The sequence below is a fragment of the Papio anubis genome, chromosome X (genome assembly GCF_008728515.1).
Source record: "Papio anubis isolate 15944 chromosome X, Panubis1.0, whole genome shotgun sequence".
NCBI classification, from domain to species: Eukaryota; Metazoa; Chordata; class Mammalia; order Primates; family Cercopithecidae; genus Papio; species Papio anubis.
The window spans coordinates 117598044-117614286 of record NC_044996.1 but is presented as its reverse complement, the minus strand read 5'-3'; the positions used below and the strand labels follow the sequence as shown (position 1 = coordinate 117614286).

The 16243-nt window shown below is 37.1% G+C and overlaps 1 protein-coding gene across 1 annotated transcript; it reads left to right on the top strand.

Annotated features, from left to right (window-relative positions):
- Window positions 1-13950: 13950 nt before the first annotated feature.
- Window positions 13951-15209, top strand: LOC116271848 (melanoma-associated antigen B10-like). The gene is given in 2 exon segments (XM_031660602.1): window positions 13951-13975; window positions 14233-15209. Coding segments are annotated over 2 exon segments (993 nt in total). The 3' UTR covers window positions 15201-15209.
- The last annotated feature ends 1034 nt before the right edge of the window (window positions 15210-16243 follow it).

Genomic DNA, 16243 nt, shown 5'->3' with positions numbered 1-16243 from the left:
TAATGTATGTGAATATCTTATACTCTCACAGGAATTTTACTTGATCAATTTTAAATTTATTCATTCTCTTGGGTGAAAATACGTTCTCACTGTTATTTTGTATTTCCGTGTTTTCTAATTATGGTAATCCAAAATTAATTCAACCCCCTATCTTTACAAAGCAGGGTTTCTGCAGTGATGTCTTCTGTACCAGGATACCTCTGGGCATGCTTTAAAATTCTGAAATGTCAATGAAAATTTCCTTTTACTTTGAGAAGCACAGTTTTGGTCAGAATGACTAAGTCCCAGGAAATTGTCCAGAGAGAGCACTTTCAGTAAGTGAGAAACATCAGGAGGGAGACAATAATTTCCAGAGTCCATGGGAGAGACCACATGCTAAACCAAGTTCAGGGAGCCTAGGGCAGACTGACAGTCAAGGATCTGTATGCAGAGTTCAGCATTTCGTTGAGAACGAATCAGAAAAAGAAAAGGTGTGGAATCTTGGAGGGTCCTGAACAACTCACACGAGCAGTTTGAGGAATTTCTGAATCATTTTTACCCATCTGAAGTTGTAGAGTGATCTGAGTGATCTGAGTGGGAAGATCTATTGCGGAACATCACCACAGGCATGCCTGATACCTTACCTTAACTTAGAATCTCCCTACTCACTGCCGGGCAAAGTATAGCTAGCTCCCCTGTGTCACTGAATAATGTTTTTGATGGAAACTGGGAGAGCTCTTCACTATTCTGGTGGGCTGTACTTCTTTGCCATTGTACTGCAGCCGTGAGCTGTCTTGATTCCTGCTGAAGAAGGGCATTTCTTCTCTTGTACATAGTGCCCTTTCACCATTGAGGTTGGTGCTATGTGTATGGGAAAGATGGCAAATGATGACAGTTGAAACAGGCCAGGGAGTACCAGAATAATGGGAGAGAGAGTGTAGCTGCAAGCAGTGGAAAATTGGAGGGGGAATTCCCTGAGGCTAAGTACCTCAGTGACTCTGCAAATAAAGGTTTCAATATGGATATGTCTTGAGAAAAAGATCTTGATGCTCTCCCTACCTCTGACTGTCTCCCTTGGTTCCTGAGTTATTTGCTGCCACAGGGTAAATGTCCTGTGGCTCCGTTAAGGGGTCTGTGTTGCCACCAGATACTGCCTAGGGTAGGAGGCTGGCCCCAGGCATAAACATCTTGCAGGATGGGTGGGGAATTACTGCAGATGATGCAGTTTATCGTCAAATTGACTGGGGGTGATGGTGATATGTGTGTTCACCAGTGCCCAGTTCTCCCACTCAGCCCCCTCTGCTTGGGGGCCTCCCACAGCTGACAGCAGGGGCAGAGTTCTGTTGAGTTGATTGAATTAAAATGTAAAAAACATCTGTACCAGGCGTTCTCAACATTTTCAAAAGATCTGTAGTAAATTTTATTACCTTTTACTGTAAAGTGAAAGCATTGGGCCAGGGTATCAGCTTCAGGTCAGCAAAGAGAAGAATTCAAAGCCTCAGCAGAAATAAACATGAGGACCCTGAGGAAGGTCTGTAGGAACCACTTAACACTGGAACATACTGCCCCACCCACAGGCCCCCCCCAACCCCCCCCATCCCTGAGCCCCTGGCATCAGCCTCAGGAGCTCCAGGCATGATTGTTAGGTACAGGGACCCCTTAACTAAACCCTGTTGCAATTGGGAGTTGGGAGATGGCAATGAAGAGAAGGACAGGGAGTTAGCCTTTGTCTAAGGCTGGCTGATTCAATTCAGCAGAGAGACCACAGCACTGTCCAGTAGTTCTTTCAAAACCTGAGTACTACAGGTACTTCCTCGTCTAGAACAGAGGGGGTCAGCTTAGAGGACCACCCCTTCCGTCAGCCCTGGGAGGCACTAAGCAGGGGACACAGGAAATAGTTTCTCGTTTCTTCTGCCTTGCCTCTGACACTTCAGGGCAGTGAAGGCTTTGATATGTGTGAGGAGGCATTAGGTCAGCAGATGGAGGAGTCCAGGCCCTGTTCTAGGCAAGATAAGTACTCTGTGTGAAGTTTGAGGGAACCACCCACCACAAATTGGAGGGACTCCCACAGAGTCCAACCCCTGATTTCAGCCCTGTTAGACCCCAGACAGGGATCACTTGATTTAGCACCTTTTGAATTCCCTCAGTGAGGACTCTGGGAGCTGAGAGTCAGCAAATGGAGGCGTCCAGGCTCTGCCACATGTTAAGGTAAGGATTCTGGGTAAGGTCCGAAGGAACTTCCCACATCAGAACAGGAAACTCCACAGAACTCTGCCCCTGCTGTCAGTCGTGGGAGGCCCCCAAGGAGAGGGGGCAGAGTGGAAGAACTGGGCACTGGTGAACACTAGTTAAACGTGCCACAAGTTGCAATATTCATGCAATGTTTAAACCCTTTCTTTAAAATAAAATTAAATTTTTTTTTAGTTCCTTTTATTTATTTATTTTTTTTAATTATTATTATACTTTAAGTTCTAGGGTACATGTGCATAACGTGCAGGTTTGTTACATATGTATACTTGTGCTATGTTGCTGTGCTGCACTATTTAGAGAAAAGTTGCAAAGATAAGACAGAGTTCTCTTACACTTAGTATTCACTTTCCCCTATTGTCGTAGAGGGTGGAATATCCACACAAATTATCTGGAATTCTTTATAAAAGATTTGCAGGCAGGTGAGGTGGCTCACACCTGTAATCCCAGTACTTTGGGATGCTGAGGGGGGCAGATCACGAGGTAAAGAGATCAAGACCATCCTGGCCAACATGGTGAAACCCCATCTCTACTAAAAATACACAAATCAGTTGGGTGTGGTGGCACGCGCCTGTATTCCCAGCTACTTGGGAGGCTGAGACAGGAGAATCGCTTGAACCCAGGAGGCGGAGGTTGCAGTGAACTGAGATCGCACCACTGCAGTCTAGCCTGACGACAGAGCAAGACTTTGTCTCAAAAAAAAAAAAAAAAAATTGCATATTCTCCTTGATTTACTTATTCATTCAATCATTTATTTGTATCAGTATGAACTTGTGGATTTTTATCTTATACTCCAGGTTATAATCCAGTATTAGGTTACTTTATTAGATCAAACTGTTTCATTGGTACTACAGTCTTACTTCTAAGCCTTCTTAGCAGCTAGATATTGGAAAAATTCTGTATACTAAACGTATATGAACATAGATCTGTAATTATTTCGATATTTATCCATCTGTACCTATATTAAGCTGAACATTACTCTTACTGATGTTTCTAGCTCTATTCTAGTATCACATAATTCATTTTAGCCATCCCCTCTACTTACCTCCATAACAAAATTGGCTCCCACTGTCCAGCATCTGTATACATAATTATTTATATAGTACTAGAATATTGATTTCAGATTGTTGGCCTTGTGAGAAACAATTATAATGTCTTTGTACAGTTCCTTTCTTTTTCTTTAGTCTTACAGTCTCCACTCATTTTCAAAGTTACTTAGGTCAGCACTTCTTTTTCCCTATTATTTTCAATGACATCATTTTATACACTTTTAATACAGCTAGATTCTTTTGTTGCAGTCTGCATTCCACGCTCATATACCCAGATTTTTGAATTGATTTTTATTTGTATACATTAATTTTCACTCTTTGTATTATAATGTTCCATAGGCTTTGAAAAATGCAATCCGTCTCATATCCATCATTACAGTATCATACAGAATAGTTTCACTATCATAAAAGATTCCCTGTACTTCATCTATTCAACCACTCCCCACAATACCTTGAAAGCTACTGAACCTGTTATTGTCTCTGTAGTTGTGTCTTCCTAGAATGTCACATAAAACTTACAACATGTAGTATTTTCAGATTGGCTCCTTTTGCTTACCAATATGCATTTAAGATTCATCTATGTTATTGTATGGATTTATAGTTGTTTGCTTTTTATTGCTGAATAGTATTCCATTGTATGCATGTATCACAGTTTATTCATTCACCTATGAAGGATATCTTGGGTTCTGGTAATTATGAATAATGCTGATAAAAACATTTTTGTGCAATTATTTGTGTTGATGTTAAGTTTTCACATGTTTGGTCAGCCAGACCGTGTAAGACTGTTTAATTTTATAAGAAATTGCCAAACTGTTTCCAAAGTGGCTGCACCATTTTGCATCCCTACTATTATTGTGTGAAAGATCTAGTATCATCCTCACCCGTAGATGATATTTTAGCCCTGCTAATATGTGTGTACTAGTATAGTAAATAATTGTCTTAGTTTGTATTTCCTTAATGAAAACTTATGTTGTGAATCCTTTCATACGCCTGTTTGCCATAGAAAAATCTTTTGTGAAATATGTTTTCACATATTTTACCTATTTAAAAAATAAGGTTGTGTATCAATATCCTAGGACAACTATAACAAACTGAGTGACTTACAACGAAATAAATCTATTCTCCCACAGATGCAGAGGCCGGAAGTCTGAAATCAAGGTGTCAGAAATGTTTATTCTTTCTGGAGGCTCTCAGAAAGAATCCATTTAATGCCTTTCTCCTACCTTCTGATGGCTACCCAGCAATTCTTCACATTCCTGGCTTATAAACCAATCACTTCAATCTGTCTTTATCTTCATATAGCCTTCCCTTCTGTGTGCCTGTGTTTCAAATCTCCTTTGACCTTTCTTCTACGACACTTGTCATTGGATTTATGGTCCAACCTAAATCAAAAACAATGTCTTCTTGAGATCCTTAACCTAATTACAGTTGCAAACTTTCCAAAGAAGATCACTTTCACAAGTTCCAGGAGTTAGGAGATAGACATATCTGTTTGAAATCACCATTCAACCCACTACTGGTTGCTTGTTTCATTATTTTTGAAGTTTTAGAGTTCTTTATGCATTCTGGATACCAATCATTTATCAGTTATGTGATTTGCAAGTATTTCCTCCCAGTATTGTCTTTTTATTCCCTTAACAGTGTCTTTCATGAAGCAAAATTTTTTAATGTTAATAGAGTTCAAGTTATCAGTGTTTTTTTCTTTTATTAATTATGCTTTTGGTATTGTATATATTAATAAAACTCATTCCCAAACCCAAAGTCATATAGATTTTCTCCTATGTTTTCTTCTAGAAGTTTTATAGTTTTGCTTTTTGTTTTAGGACTATAATCCACTTTGAGTTAATTTTTTATGTAAGGTCTCAGTTTAGTGTCTAAGTTAAATTTTTTCCATATGAATATCCAACTGTTCTAGCACTATTTGCTGAGAAAAAAATGATCATTTTCCATTTATTTTCCTTTGCACCTTTGTGAAAAATCAGTTTGCTGTATTTGTGTGACCCTATTTCTGGGCATCCTATTCTCCATTCTATTTGTTCTTTCTTTCACTAACACTATACTGTCTTGATTACTATAGATTTATATTAAGCCTTTAAATCACGTAGTATGAGTCCTCAAACTTTGTTCTTATTCAGTATTGTGTTGGCTATTCTAAGATCTTTGTTACACCATATCAGAGTTAGTATGTCGCTGTCTACAAAAAACTTGCTGAGATTTTCATTGGAATTGCATTGAGTCTATAAATCAAGTTAGAAATAATTGACATCTTAACAATAGTGAGTCTTCCATTCCAGGAACAGAAAGTACTGCTCCATTTATTTAAATCTCCCTTAATCAGAGTTTTGTAGTTTTCTGCATATGGATTCCGTACATATCTTATTAGACTTATACCTAAGTATTTTTGTGTCATTGTAAGTATTTTTGCTTTTTAATTTCTGATTCCAATTCTTTATTGTTGGTAAATGGTAAAGTGATTATAATTACTTGTTTCAGAAAGGGTTTTTTTTAGATTCTTTGGGTTTTCTACATAGACAATCATTTCCTCTGCAAAAAAGACAATTTTTATTTATCCTTCTCCTATATGTATAATTTTTATTTACTTATTTTGCTTGTCTTATGCTAAATAGAGCTTCTATTATTATATTGAATAGGAATAATGAAAAATCAACCTCATCTCATTCCCAATCTTAGGTGGAAAATATTCATTTTCTCATCATTAGGTATAGTGTTAGTGATAAGTTCTCTTATATACCCTTTATCAAATTAAGGGAGTTCCCTTCTATTATTAATTTTTAGATGTGTTAAGTATAAATTGGTATTAAATTTTTCAAATTATTGTTTTGCATCTATTGATGTAATTACATTTATTTTATATTCAATCTGTTAATATGAATTACATTGATTGATTTACAAATATGGACTCAGTCTTGCATTCTGGAATGAGCCCTTCTTGGTCATGATGTGTTTCATTCTTTTTACATATTTCTGTATTCTATTTCCTAATATTTTATGAAAGATATTTTTATATTCATGAGTGATATTGGAGTATTGTTATTTTTCTAGTAATGTATTTATTTGGCTTTGGTATTAGAGTGATGATAGCCTCATAAAAAGAACTGAGAATTTTGTCTCTTGTATTTACTAGAAGATATTGTGGATTATTGGTACTTTCTCTTCCTTAAATGCTTGGTAGAATTCATCCAAGAAAACCATCTGCATCTGTTGATTCTTTTTAAAGAAAGTTTTAAACTACGGATTAAATATCTTGAATAGATACAATACTGTTCAGGTTATTTATTTCAACCCATGTGAATTTGGGTAGTTTGTGTCTTTCAAGGGATTGACCCATTTCATCTAAGTTATCAAATACGTAAGCAGAGTTGTTTGTAGTATTCCATTATTACTTTTTCAATGTTTATAAGATCAGTTGTGAGTTGTGATGACCCCCTTTTATTCCTGATATTGGTAGTTTATGTCTTCTCTCTCTTTCTTGATCATCCTGGCTAGAGGCCAATAGTTTATTTGATTATTTTGATGATGTTATTGCTTTTCTCTATTGTTTTCTTGTTTTATTTCTGATCTGTATTTTTATTTCTTTTACTTCTACTTCTTTTAAAAGTTATCCCCTTTCTTCTATTTATTTTTCATTTGCTTCTCTTTTTTATGGTTTCCTATGGTAGAAGCTTAGGTTATTTACTTTAGATATCTCTTCTTTTCTGATACATGAATTTGATCTAAATTTCTCTAAAAAACTACGTTAGCAGCAATCCACAATATTTGGTTATTTGGATTTTCATTTTTATTTAGTTCAAAATATTTTTAAATTCCTTTTGAAACTCCTTTGACCTTTGAGTTGTGGAGAAGTGCGTTGTTTAATTTACAAATATTTGGGAACTTTCCAGCTATCTTTCTGTTATTGATTTCTGATATAATTATACTGTTATCTGAGAACATACTTTGTGCAATTTATATATTTTTTAAAAAGTTGTTACTGTGTGTTTTATGGCCTAGAATGTGGTCTACTTGGTGAATGTCACAGGTGAGCTTGAGAATAATGTGTATTCTGCTGCTGTTGGTTGGAATACTCTATCATGTCAGTTAAGTCAAGTTGGTTATTAGTACTCTTTATGTCATCTATATCCTTGCTGATTTTCTGTCTGCTGTCTATAAATTACTGAAAATGTATTAAATATACTGTAATACTATATCTTTTTACTTCAATCAATTTTTGCTCCATGTATTTTGATGCTCTGTTAGATGCATGCACATTTAGACTTAGTGTGTCCTTTTGGGGAACTGACCCCTTTATCATTACATAATTTCCCTCTTTGTCCCTGATAATTTCCCTTGTTTTGAAATCTGTTTTGTCTAAAATTTGTGTAGCTATTTTAGCTTTTATTTGATTAGTGTTGTTATGGTATGTCTGTCTCCATCCCCTTACTTTTTTTAAACTGACTTACTGTAAAATATATTTTATTGAATTTCAAAGTAGTATTCCTACATGAGAAATTTTTTTAAAGCTAAAATCAAGTTTCACAAGCATGCATTACAAGACAAACCATGAACAACAGTGGAACAGACATCAATTCATACCATAGCCTACATGAATGTTTTTCTATTTATTAGAGTCATACAGTAACAGTAGCAACAGAATGACAAGTCTGTCATTCTTTTCTTGACAGCCGGATAAGCAACAGAACTTAACTGCTTAATCCAAAAACGTTAAAGATCTTTATCTAGCTGGAAATGACTACAATTGAAGACCCATTTCCAACTACCTACCATATTTGCCTAGCAGGTTAATTTCAACATCAAAGAAAGTCATCTGGCTGACTGTACCATGCATTGGCTAAAGGGACAAGTTTGCTGTGTTTTATGTTCAGCTTGGTATATTTCCTGGCTTGTCCTTTTCTTCCCTGCACCTTGGTCTTGAGCATTCTGAGACTCAAGTCAGCTGAGAATAAAGGGAACCTACCGGCCAGTTGAGAGAGATGTTGTTAACAACATAATCTATCACACCATCTCAAAACCCCTTCCTTTTCTACAGGTGACCCTTTTTTGAAGTGAGGAGGTCATTGGATACTTTCTTGAAGGAGATAGCATTGTGGAACATTAAATAGATGTCACTAGTCATCACCTTTAAATTGTTGGCCTGATCTTGGGTGTTCTAAGGTAACCCTTGAATGTTGGACAAGGAAGGTGTGGCAGATGATCTGGAGCTGTTAGGTTGTGGGCGATAACCATTGTACAGGGACTCTGTGCTAAAAATAAGACAAGGAATTAGTGAATCCAATGTGTTTTAGTTCAATTATAGTACAAGTTTAGTTCAAATACTGTAAGCTGGTTATTTACATATATGTGAATTTTCTTTGCTTTTTAAAAACTTATACATTTTACATTTAGAGCAGTTTTAGGTTTACAGAAAAACTGAGCCAGAAATATGGTTTCCATTTATTTACCCCTTCCCCTGTCACACACAGTTTTTCCTATTATTGACACCTTGCATTAGTGTGGCACATTTGATATAATTAATGAATGAATATTGATAGATTATTATTAACGAAAGTCCATCATTTACATTAGGATCCATTATTTGTGTTGTACAGTCCTACAGGTTTTAACAAATGCATAATGTCATGTATCCACCATTAACGTATCATACAGAATAGTTTCACTGCCCTAAAAATTCCTTACCCCTTTTCTTTTAACCTGAGTGTGAATATACAAAGTAAATTTATTAACAGCATATGGTTGAATCTTTTATATTTTTGTATCCAATCTGACATATTTTTCCTTTTAGCTATTGTGTTTAGAGCATTCACATTTAAAGTGATTATTAATATAGTTGTATTAAAAGGGTCTCACTCTATCACCCAGGCTGGAGTGTAGTGATGTGATCTTGGCCCACTGCAACCTCTGCTTCCTGGACTCAAGTTATTCTCCTGCCTTAGCCCCACAAGTAGCTGGGACTACAGGTGCAAACTACCACTCCCAGCTAATTTTTCTATTTTTTGTAGAGATAGGGTTTTACCATGTTTCCCAGGCTGGTCTCAAACTCCTGAGGTCAAGTGATCTGCCTGCCTCAGCCTTCCAAAGTGTTAGGATTACAGGCGTGAGCCACCACACCCAGCCTTAAAATCTATTCTTTTATAACTGTTTTCTGTCTGTTGCATCTGGGGTGTTTTTCTATCTGCTTTTTTTTTTTTTTTTTCATTGTCTGGTTATACTTGAGCATTTTATATGACTTTATTTAATCTCTTCTCCTGATAAACACCTCATACTTAAAATTTTTCCGGTGGTTTTCCTACTGTTTGCAATATACATTTTTAAATAATTTAAGCCTACACTCAAATAACACTACACTGTTTAACATGTAGTATACATTCCTTATAACAATATGTTTCCAATTTCTCCCTCCATCCCTTGTAACATTGTTGTCATTCATTTCACTTATCCATATGCTATAATCAGCCCATACATTGCTACTATTAATGATTTAAAGCAATAATTTTTAAAGTTAAGAATGACAAAAAATAAATATTTCATTTTACCCCCATTTATCCCTTCTCTGATGCTCATTTATGTTCATCCACATTTCTGACCTATATCAGTTTCCTTCTGCATGACGAAGTTAACATCTTGCAGAGCAGGTATGCTGGCAATGAATTGCTCCAGCTTTTGTCTGTCTAAGAAAGTCTTTACTTTTTCTTCTCCTTTGAAAGATAATTATGTTAGATACAGAATTCTTGGTTTGAACTTTTATTTATTTTAACACTTTAAGGATTTCAGGATTTCATGTTATTCTCTTCTTGCTTGCCTGGCTTCTGATGAGAATTTTGCTATAATTTTAATCTTTGTTTTCTGTAGGAAAGTAATTCCAGTCCACTTTCTTCATAATTTTTTCTGTCTTTGTTTTCTGCAGTTAAAGTATGATATCCTAGGTATAATCTGTTAGAGTTGCTATTTATCTTGCTTGGTGTTCTCTGAGCTGACTGGGTCGTCCATGCTTTGTTGTCTGTCACTAATGTTAGAAAATCCTTCAACACTATCATGACAAATATTTTTTTTCTGCCCCATTCTTTCTTTATTTTCCTTCTGACATTCTAATTACCTGTATTTATACCTTTTTATATTTTCCCATGGTTCTTGGATATCCTGTTAACTTTTAATTCTTTTTATTCCCCCTTTGTGTTTCATTTGGTGAGGTTTTTACTAACCGATTTTCAAGTTTAGTAATTATTTCTTCAGCTGTGCCATGTTAACTAATAAGCCTGTTAATAGCATTCTGCATTTCTCTTATTGTGTTTTTGATTGCTAGCATTTAGTTTTGATTCTTTCCTATAGTCTCCATCTCTCTGCCAACATAATCCCTATTTGGTCTTGCATGTTATCTGTTTTTTCAATTAGAGCCCTCAAAATTCTAATCATACCTATTTAAATTTTCTTGTTTGATAATTTAAACATCTGTATCATGTTCAAGTCTGGTTCTGATACCTGCTTTGTCTCTTTAGATTGTTTTCTTCCTTGCTTTTTGGTATGCTTTATAATTTTTTGTTGAAAGCCAGACATATGTCAGTGTTAGGTACTAGGGAACATATGTTTTTAGTGTGATGATTGATATTAACATGGTTAGGAGTTGGCTTGTGTTTAATGTTTGTTATAGTACAGGTACTAGAGGCTTCACATTCCTCTAGTGTCTTTGATTTTTTTATCCTCTCTTTGCTTTAGGGTTTCTCTTTGTATTGGTCCTCAGAGAGCAGCTGTATGCAGATATTTCAGCTGTAATCCACTGTTACTATACTAGAGGCTTGTTTCTGTGGTGGTAGGATGTGGGAAAAAGAAAGTGTTCTACAATTTTTTAAAAAATTAAATCTTAGTATTTTAGTAATCCTGCTTTTAGGGGGAATGATCACAAACATTTCTGTCCCTCTTCCAAGAGCATAACACCCCACCCACCCATTCCAGCCCTTTGCTTCTTTTCCTGGCTGCATCATTACCAATCTATTTTTTTTTTAATCCTTGTCCCATGTTGACTATGTTTTTTTTTATTAAATAAGACAGGAAGGCTGAAAGGAGCTATAGTGGGGTGGAAATTAATTCCTTTAGGTGGGATAAGACTTCTGTGTTACTCTGAAGAATAGATGTCTGTAATATGGAAGGATCTGGAAAGATTATATAATGGTTATTCTTCTCCTTCCCCCTGCCAGAACCACCAGAGGATTTCTCTCAGGTTCTCATTGTGAGAACCTGGTGGAGTTCCTGGAGGGAAAGGCTGCATTAGTGTGGTCCCTTCTGTGATAGCAACTCCTAGATGTTTTTGCAATCTCACACTAGTCTGCATTCAGCCTATAGCAATTTGTCAATATTACTAATGAACTAATTGGTTCCACTGTTACGGCTTTCAGTAGCTTCTGCTCCAGGTAAGCAAACAACTGTAATTATTTGAATGTGCCTGTCTCTTCAGATTTCAGGGTAGCAAGTTGCTCTGTGATTCCTTTGACCTCAGTTCTCTGTTGGGTCCAAGGAAAGTCATTGGTTTTCAATTTTTCCAGCTATTTCTTGTTGTAAAGATGAAAGAGATAACTCCTAAGCCCTTTGTATGTTGGTGCTAAAACCAAAAATCCTTAAACCCTTTATTTTGATATTATTTTAGACTAGTGGAAATTGCAACCATAGTACAGAGAGTTACTATGCACCTTTCTCCCACTTCCCTCTGAAGATATCAACTTACGTAATAATAGTCCAATTATGGAAATGCAGAAAATGACATTGGTATAATATGATTAACTAATCTAAAGTCTAACTTGGATTTAAACATTTTTAACATGTAATCATTGCTTATGTTGTTTTGTTTCATGTTCTTTTGTTTGGTGTATAGTTTTATTGAATACAAAGACTAAATAAGGACAACCCAAGAAGAGATCACATGAGCCAGTTTCACTCACACATAGGCATCTATCCTAAATACATTCATAACATGTTTAATATAAGAGTGAATAAGTAGATTGTATCCAAGAAATGCAAAAATGATATAACATTAAAAAAAATGGTTGATTGCGATTTATCTACATTGATAGATTAGAGGAGAATGGCATTTGATCATTTCCTGGGGTACAGAAAAAGCCTTTGGAAAAAAATATTTAACACTGATTCATGGTTAAAAAAAAAAAAGCAAAATAACATTAAAATAGGATTTCCATTTCCTAAAATCTACAAAAAGCTTACAGGAATGAGAAATGTTAAAAGCATCCCCATTAAAATGGGGACCAGGACACAAATGTATGGTAGCATCTCTACAGTTTTAAAGTGAACTGAAATACATAACCAGAGCAATAAAAATACTAAAATAAAAGGTATGAATATTGAAAGGACAGAGATAATAAATGGTGACAATATGTTCTTCTAATTAGAAAATCCACAGGAACCAGTGCACAAAATACTCAACAAACAGACTTCAGAAAGCTGTTGTATGTGTCACTATGGCAAACTCAGGAGCCTTGCCATACAAAATCAATAAGTAATAAGAACAAATAATAGAAAAATATCTCAACCATAATAGCAGCAAATATCCAAATTTGCCTAAAAAGAAACCTAACAAAAATGTACACCATCTTTTTGGAGGCAACTATAAAAATCCCAAATAAATAGATCAGTGCCCTGTGTTCACTTATGGGGAAAAGAATATTATAAAGATGCCAATCCTCCTTAAATTATTTACAGATTCACTGCCAGCTGTGGACTGAATGTATCCTCCTCAAAATTTGTATGTTGAAGCCCTAATGCCCAATGTGACATTTTTTGGAAATAGGACTTTTAGGGAGATAATTAAGTTTAAATGAGGTCATAAGGGTGGGGCCCTAATCCAAAAAGAATGTTTTTTAAGAAAAGGCAGAGAAACCAAAGTTCTCTTTTTGCAAGGACATAGAGAAGAATCCATGTGGGGACACAAGAAGAAGACAGCTGTCTGCTATCCAAGAAGAGAATCCACAGCAGAAACCAACCCTGAGGACACCTTAATCTTGGACTTCTAGCCTCCAGAACCTGGAGGTAAATAAATTTCTAGGTTAAAAAAAATTATGTTGTTTAAGCCACACAGTCTATGTTATTTTGTCATGGTAACCTGAGCAGACCAATACACTATCTTACATGTAGCATTCAAGATGGCAACCAGAATTTGGCTAATATTTTCCAAAATCAACCCTGGAGAAACTATAGAAAGAATGAGAGAACAGTATGAACAACAGCAAAGAAGCAAAAATGAGAAATTCCTGAGGGACAATAAGATTGGGTTGAACCATTACTTATGTGTGGGAAACAAGTGGGGGCATACCCTCAAGTGGAAACAGGGTCCGTAGCCAGAAATAGAAGCAGATGACAGAATTAGCTGGATGAAATATTTTGAAGTGTGGCCCTTGCTTCTTCCCAGTGTGCCTTGAGACAATGAATTTATACTGCTTCACTGAATAGTGCAATCTGAGATGGCACCTCAGACCCTGTGTGGCAGTACCATATGGTAATATCATGACAGCACAAAAGTTTGGGTTGGCTGAAACAGCATGATTCTAGAAGCTGTGCTTAATAACTACCCAAAACTGGGATGCTGTTTTGTGATGCAGCTTCCCCATATGTATCTAGCCTGAGACTTTAACCCATTCTCAAGGTTTTCAGTATGGAAATGACCCAGAGCTTTCACGGAGTTGGTATTTCCCACAAAGCCTTTAATGAAAAAGCCAGGAGAACTCCCTACTCCTCCCCTCCCGCAACACCCAAGGTGGAAATCTGACAGGACAACCTACCCCAGAGGCAAGGAGCCCAGCTTGTGCTGAGCCCCAGCCCTACTTTCACTCCTAGGAGGCCCAGGGCAGAGCTATCAGCATGAGATACCCTCTGACTTCCACCTCAAGGGTCTCAGGAAGATGAGACCCGTAGTCTGAGGAAGCCAGCCTAGGCTGTTCAGAGGAGAGACATGATTCGGAGGAAGAAAGGCCCTCCACTTCCTCCCCTCCTCTTTATGGTGTTAATCGCCAGAGCTCCCCTGGTACTGGGCCAAGTAGCAAATCTCCGCGCCCTCAGAGGGCCCCATCCACTACCAGTACTTCTGCAAGTGTTTCATGCACAAAATTTGATGAAGGTGCCGAGAGCCAAGATGAGGAAAAAACAAGCACCTCCCAGGCACCACCGACCACTGATCTTTTGAGCACAACCCCTCTAGACCAGAAGGCAATGTTGTTGGTGCAGTTTCTGCTGCACAAGTACAACATGAAGGAGCCCACAACAAAGCATGACATGCTAAAGTATGTCATCAAAAAGGAGAAGGCACACTTCCATGAGATCCTCAAGAAGGCCTCTGAGCTCATGGTGCTGGCCTTTGGCATTGTTGTGAAGGAAGTCGATCCAACCAGGCACTACTATGCTCTTATCAACAAATTGAATCGCTCCTGTGATGCAAGGCTGAGTGATGAGGAGATCATGCCCAAGACTGGCCTCCTGATGACTATCCTGTGTGTGACCTTTATGAAGGGCAACTGTGCCACTGAGGAAGATATCTTGCAGGTGCTTAAGGTAATGGGGATAGATGCCAGAAAGAACCACTATTTCTATGGGGAGCCCAAGAAGCTTATCACCCAAGATTTCATAAAGGAAAGATACCTGGAGCGCCAGCTGGTACTCAACAGCAATCCTGTGTGGTATGAATTTCTGTGGGGTCCCAGAGCCCATGCAGAAACCGGTAAGATGAGAGCCCTTGAGTTTTTGGCCAAGATTCATGATACTGTCCCCAGTTCCTTTCCATCTTTGTATGAAGAAGCTTTGTGAGAAGAAGAAGAGAGAGTCCGAGGCAGATTTGCAGCTATGCCTCCTACTAGTGCCCCGGCCAGTGCACGTTACAGGGTCAATTCCAGCAGCTTCACCCTTAGAGAAGTATGAAGCACTTTCCTCACTTTGAAGAGAACACTCAATCTTTTAAGTAGTGGGAGGCCCAGGCGGTGTTAGAGAGACCATAGTACATATCATATCTGTATTCCTGTTCTACGTGAGTAACTTGTACACTTTTCTTTTGTTTTTGTTGAAAGTTTTCAAATGTTATTTATTTTATAAAAACGTTAATTAGCTTTAGAATCTAGCTGTATGAATAATATTGGTTACATATTTAATGTTGTTCATGAAACTTTAGAGTTAAGAGGCTTTTTTTAAAATCTGTTAAAACAAATTGAGAAATCTTTCATCTTATTTACTGATCTGGAATGAAAAAACATGACACGGAAATAGGCATTTCCTTAGAAATGTGAAATAATCAGCAGTAAAATAGTTGGGATTAAGAAATAGAGAAAAAAGTAAAAGGTGGTAAACTCTTGTATTTCCTTGTTTCTTCTATTCTGTTGTTCTGTAAAATAAAAGTTATATACCCAGATTTGCTTTGCTTATTCAAGAATGTAGAAAGCATTAAAGAGTTAATAAATTTCACCTCTTGTTCACTAGCTTTTTTATTCCTCAAACATTAGTTGAACATCTGCTCTTTGGAAAGCTCAACGGTAATACCAGGGATGGTAAGAAAAAGAAGTCCAAGCCACTGTCCATGAAATTTTAGAGTCAGTAGCGCTATCCTATAAGGAAGACAGTGAGATACCATGTAAGACATAAAAGACAAGTGAAAAAAATATATGGTGGAGGGGGCTGGAAAAGGGGAGGTCCACAGGAGAGTAGTCAAGTGTAAACACGCTGAGGCAAGGCAATTTGGGACTTTGGAAAACCTTAAGTCCCTCAATGGGAGATAGTTTTAAATTAAGCTGGGTGGCGGATCAGAGGAGGGTATGGGAGTGGTGAGAGGGGCAAGATCCTTGGTGGTGTGTCTCAGAGTTAAGACACAGTCTGGAATGGAGAACTGCCTTTAGCTTTTGGCTTTTAGTTCTCCACCTAGTGCAGGGATGGAAAATGCCCTGTGCTATTGTCCCAGTGCAAAAACTAGGTGT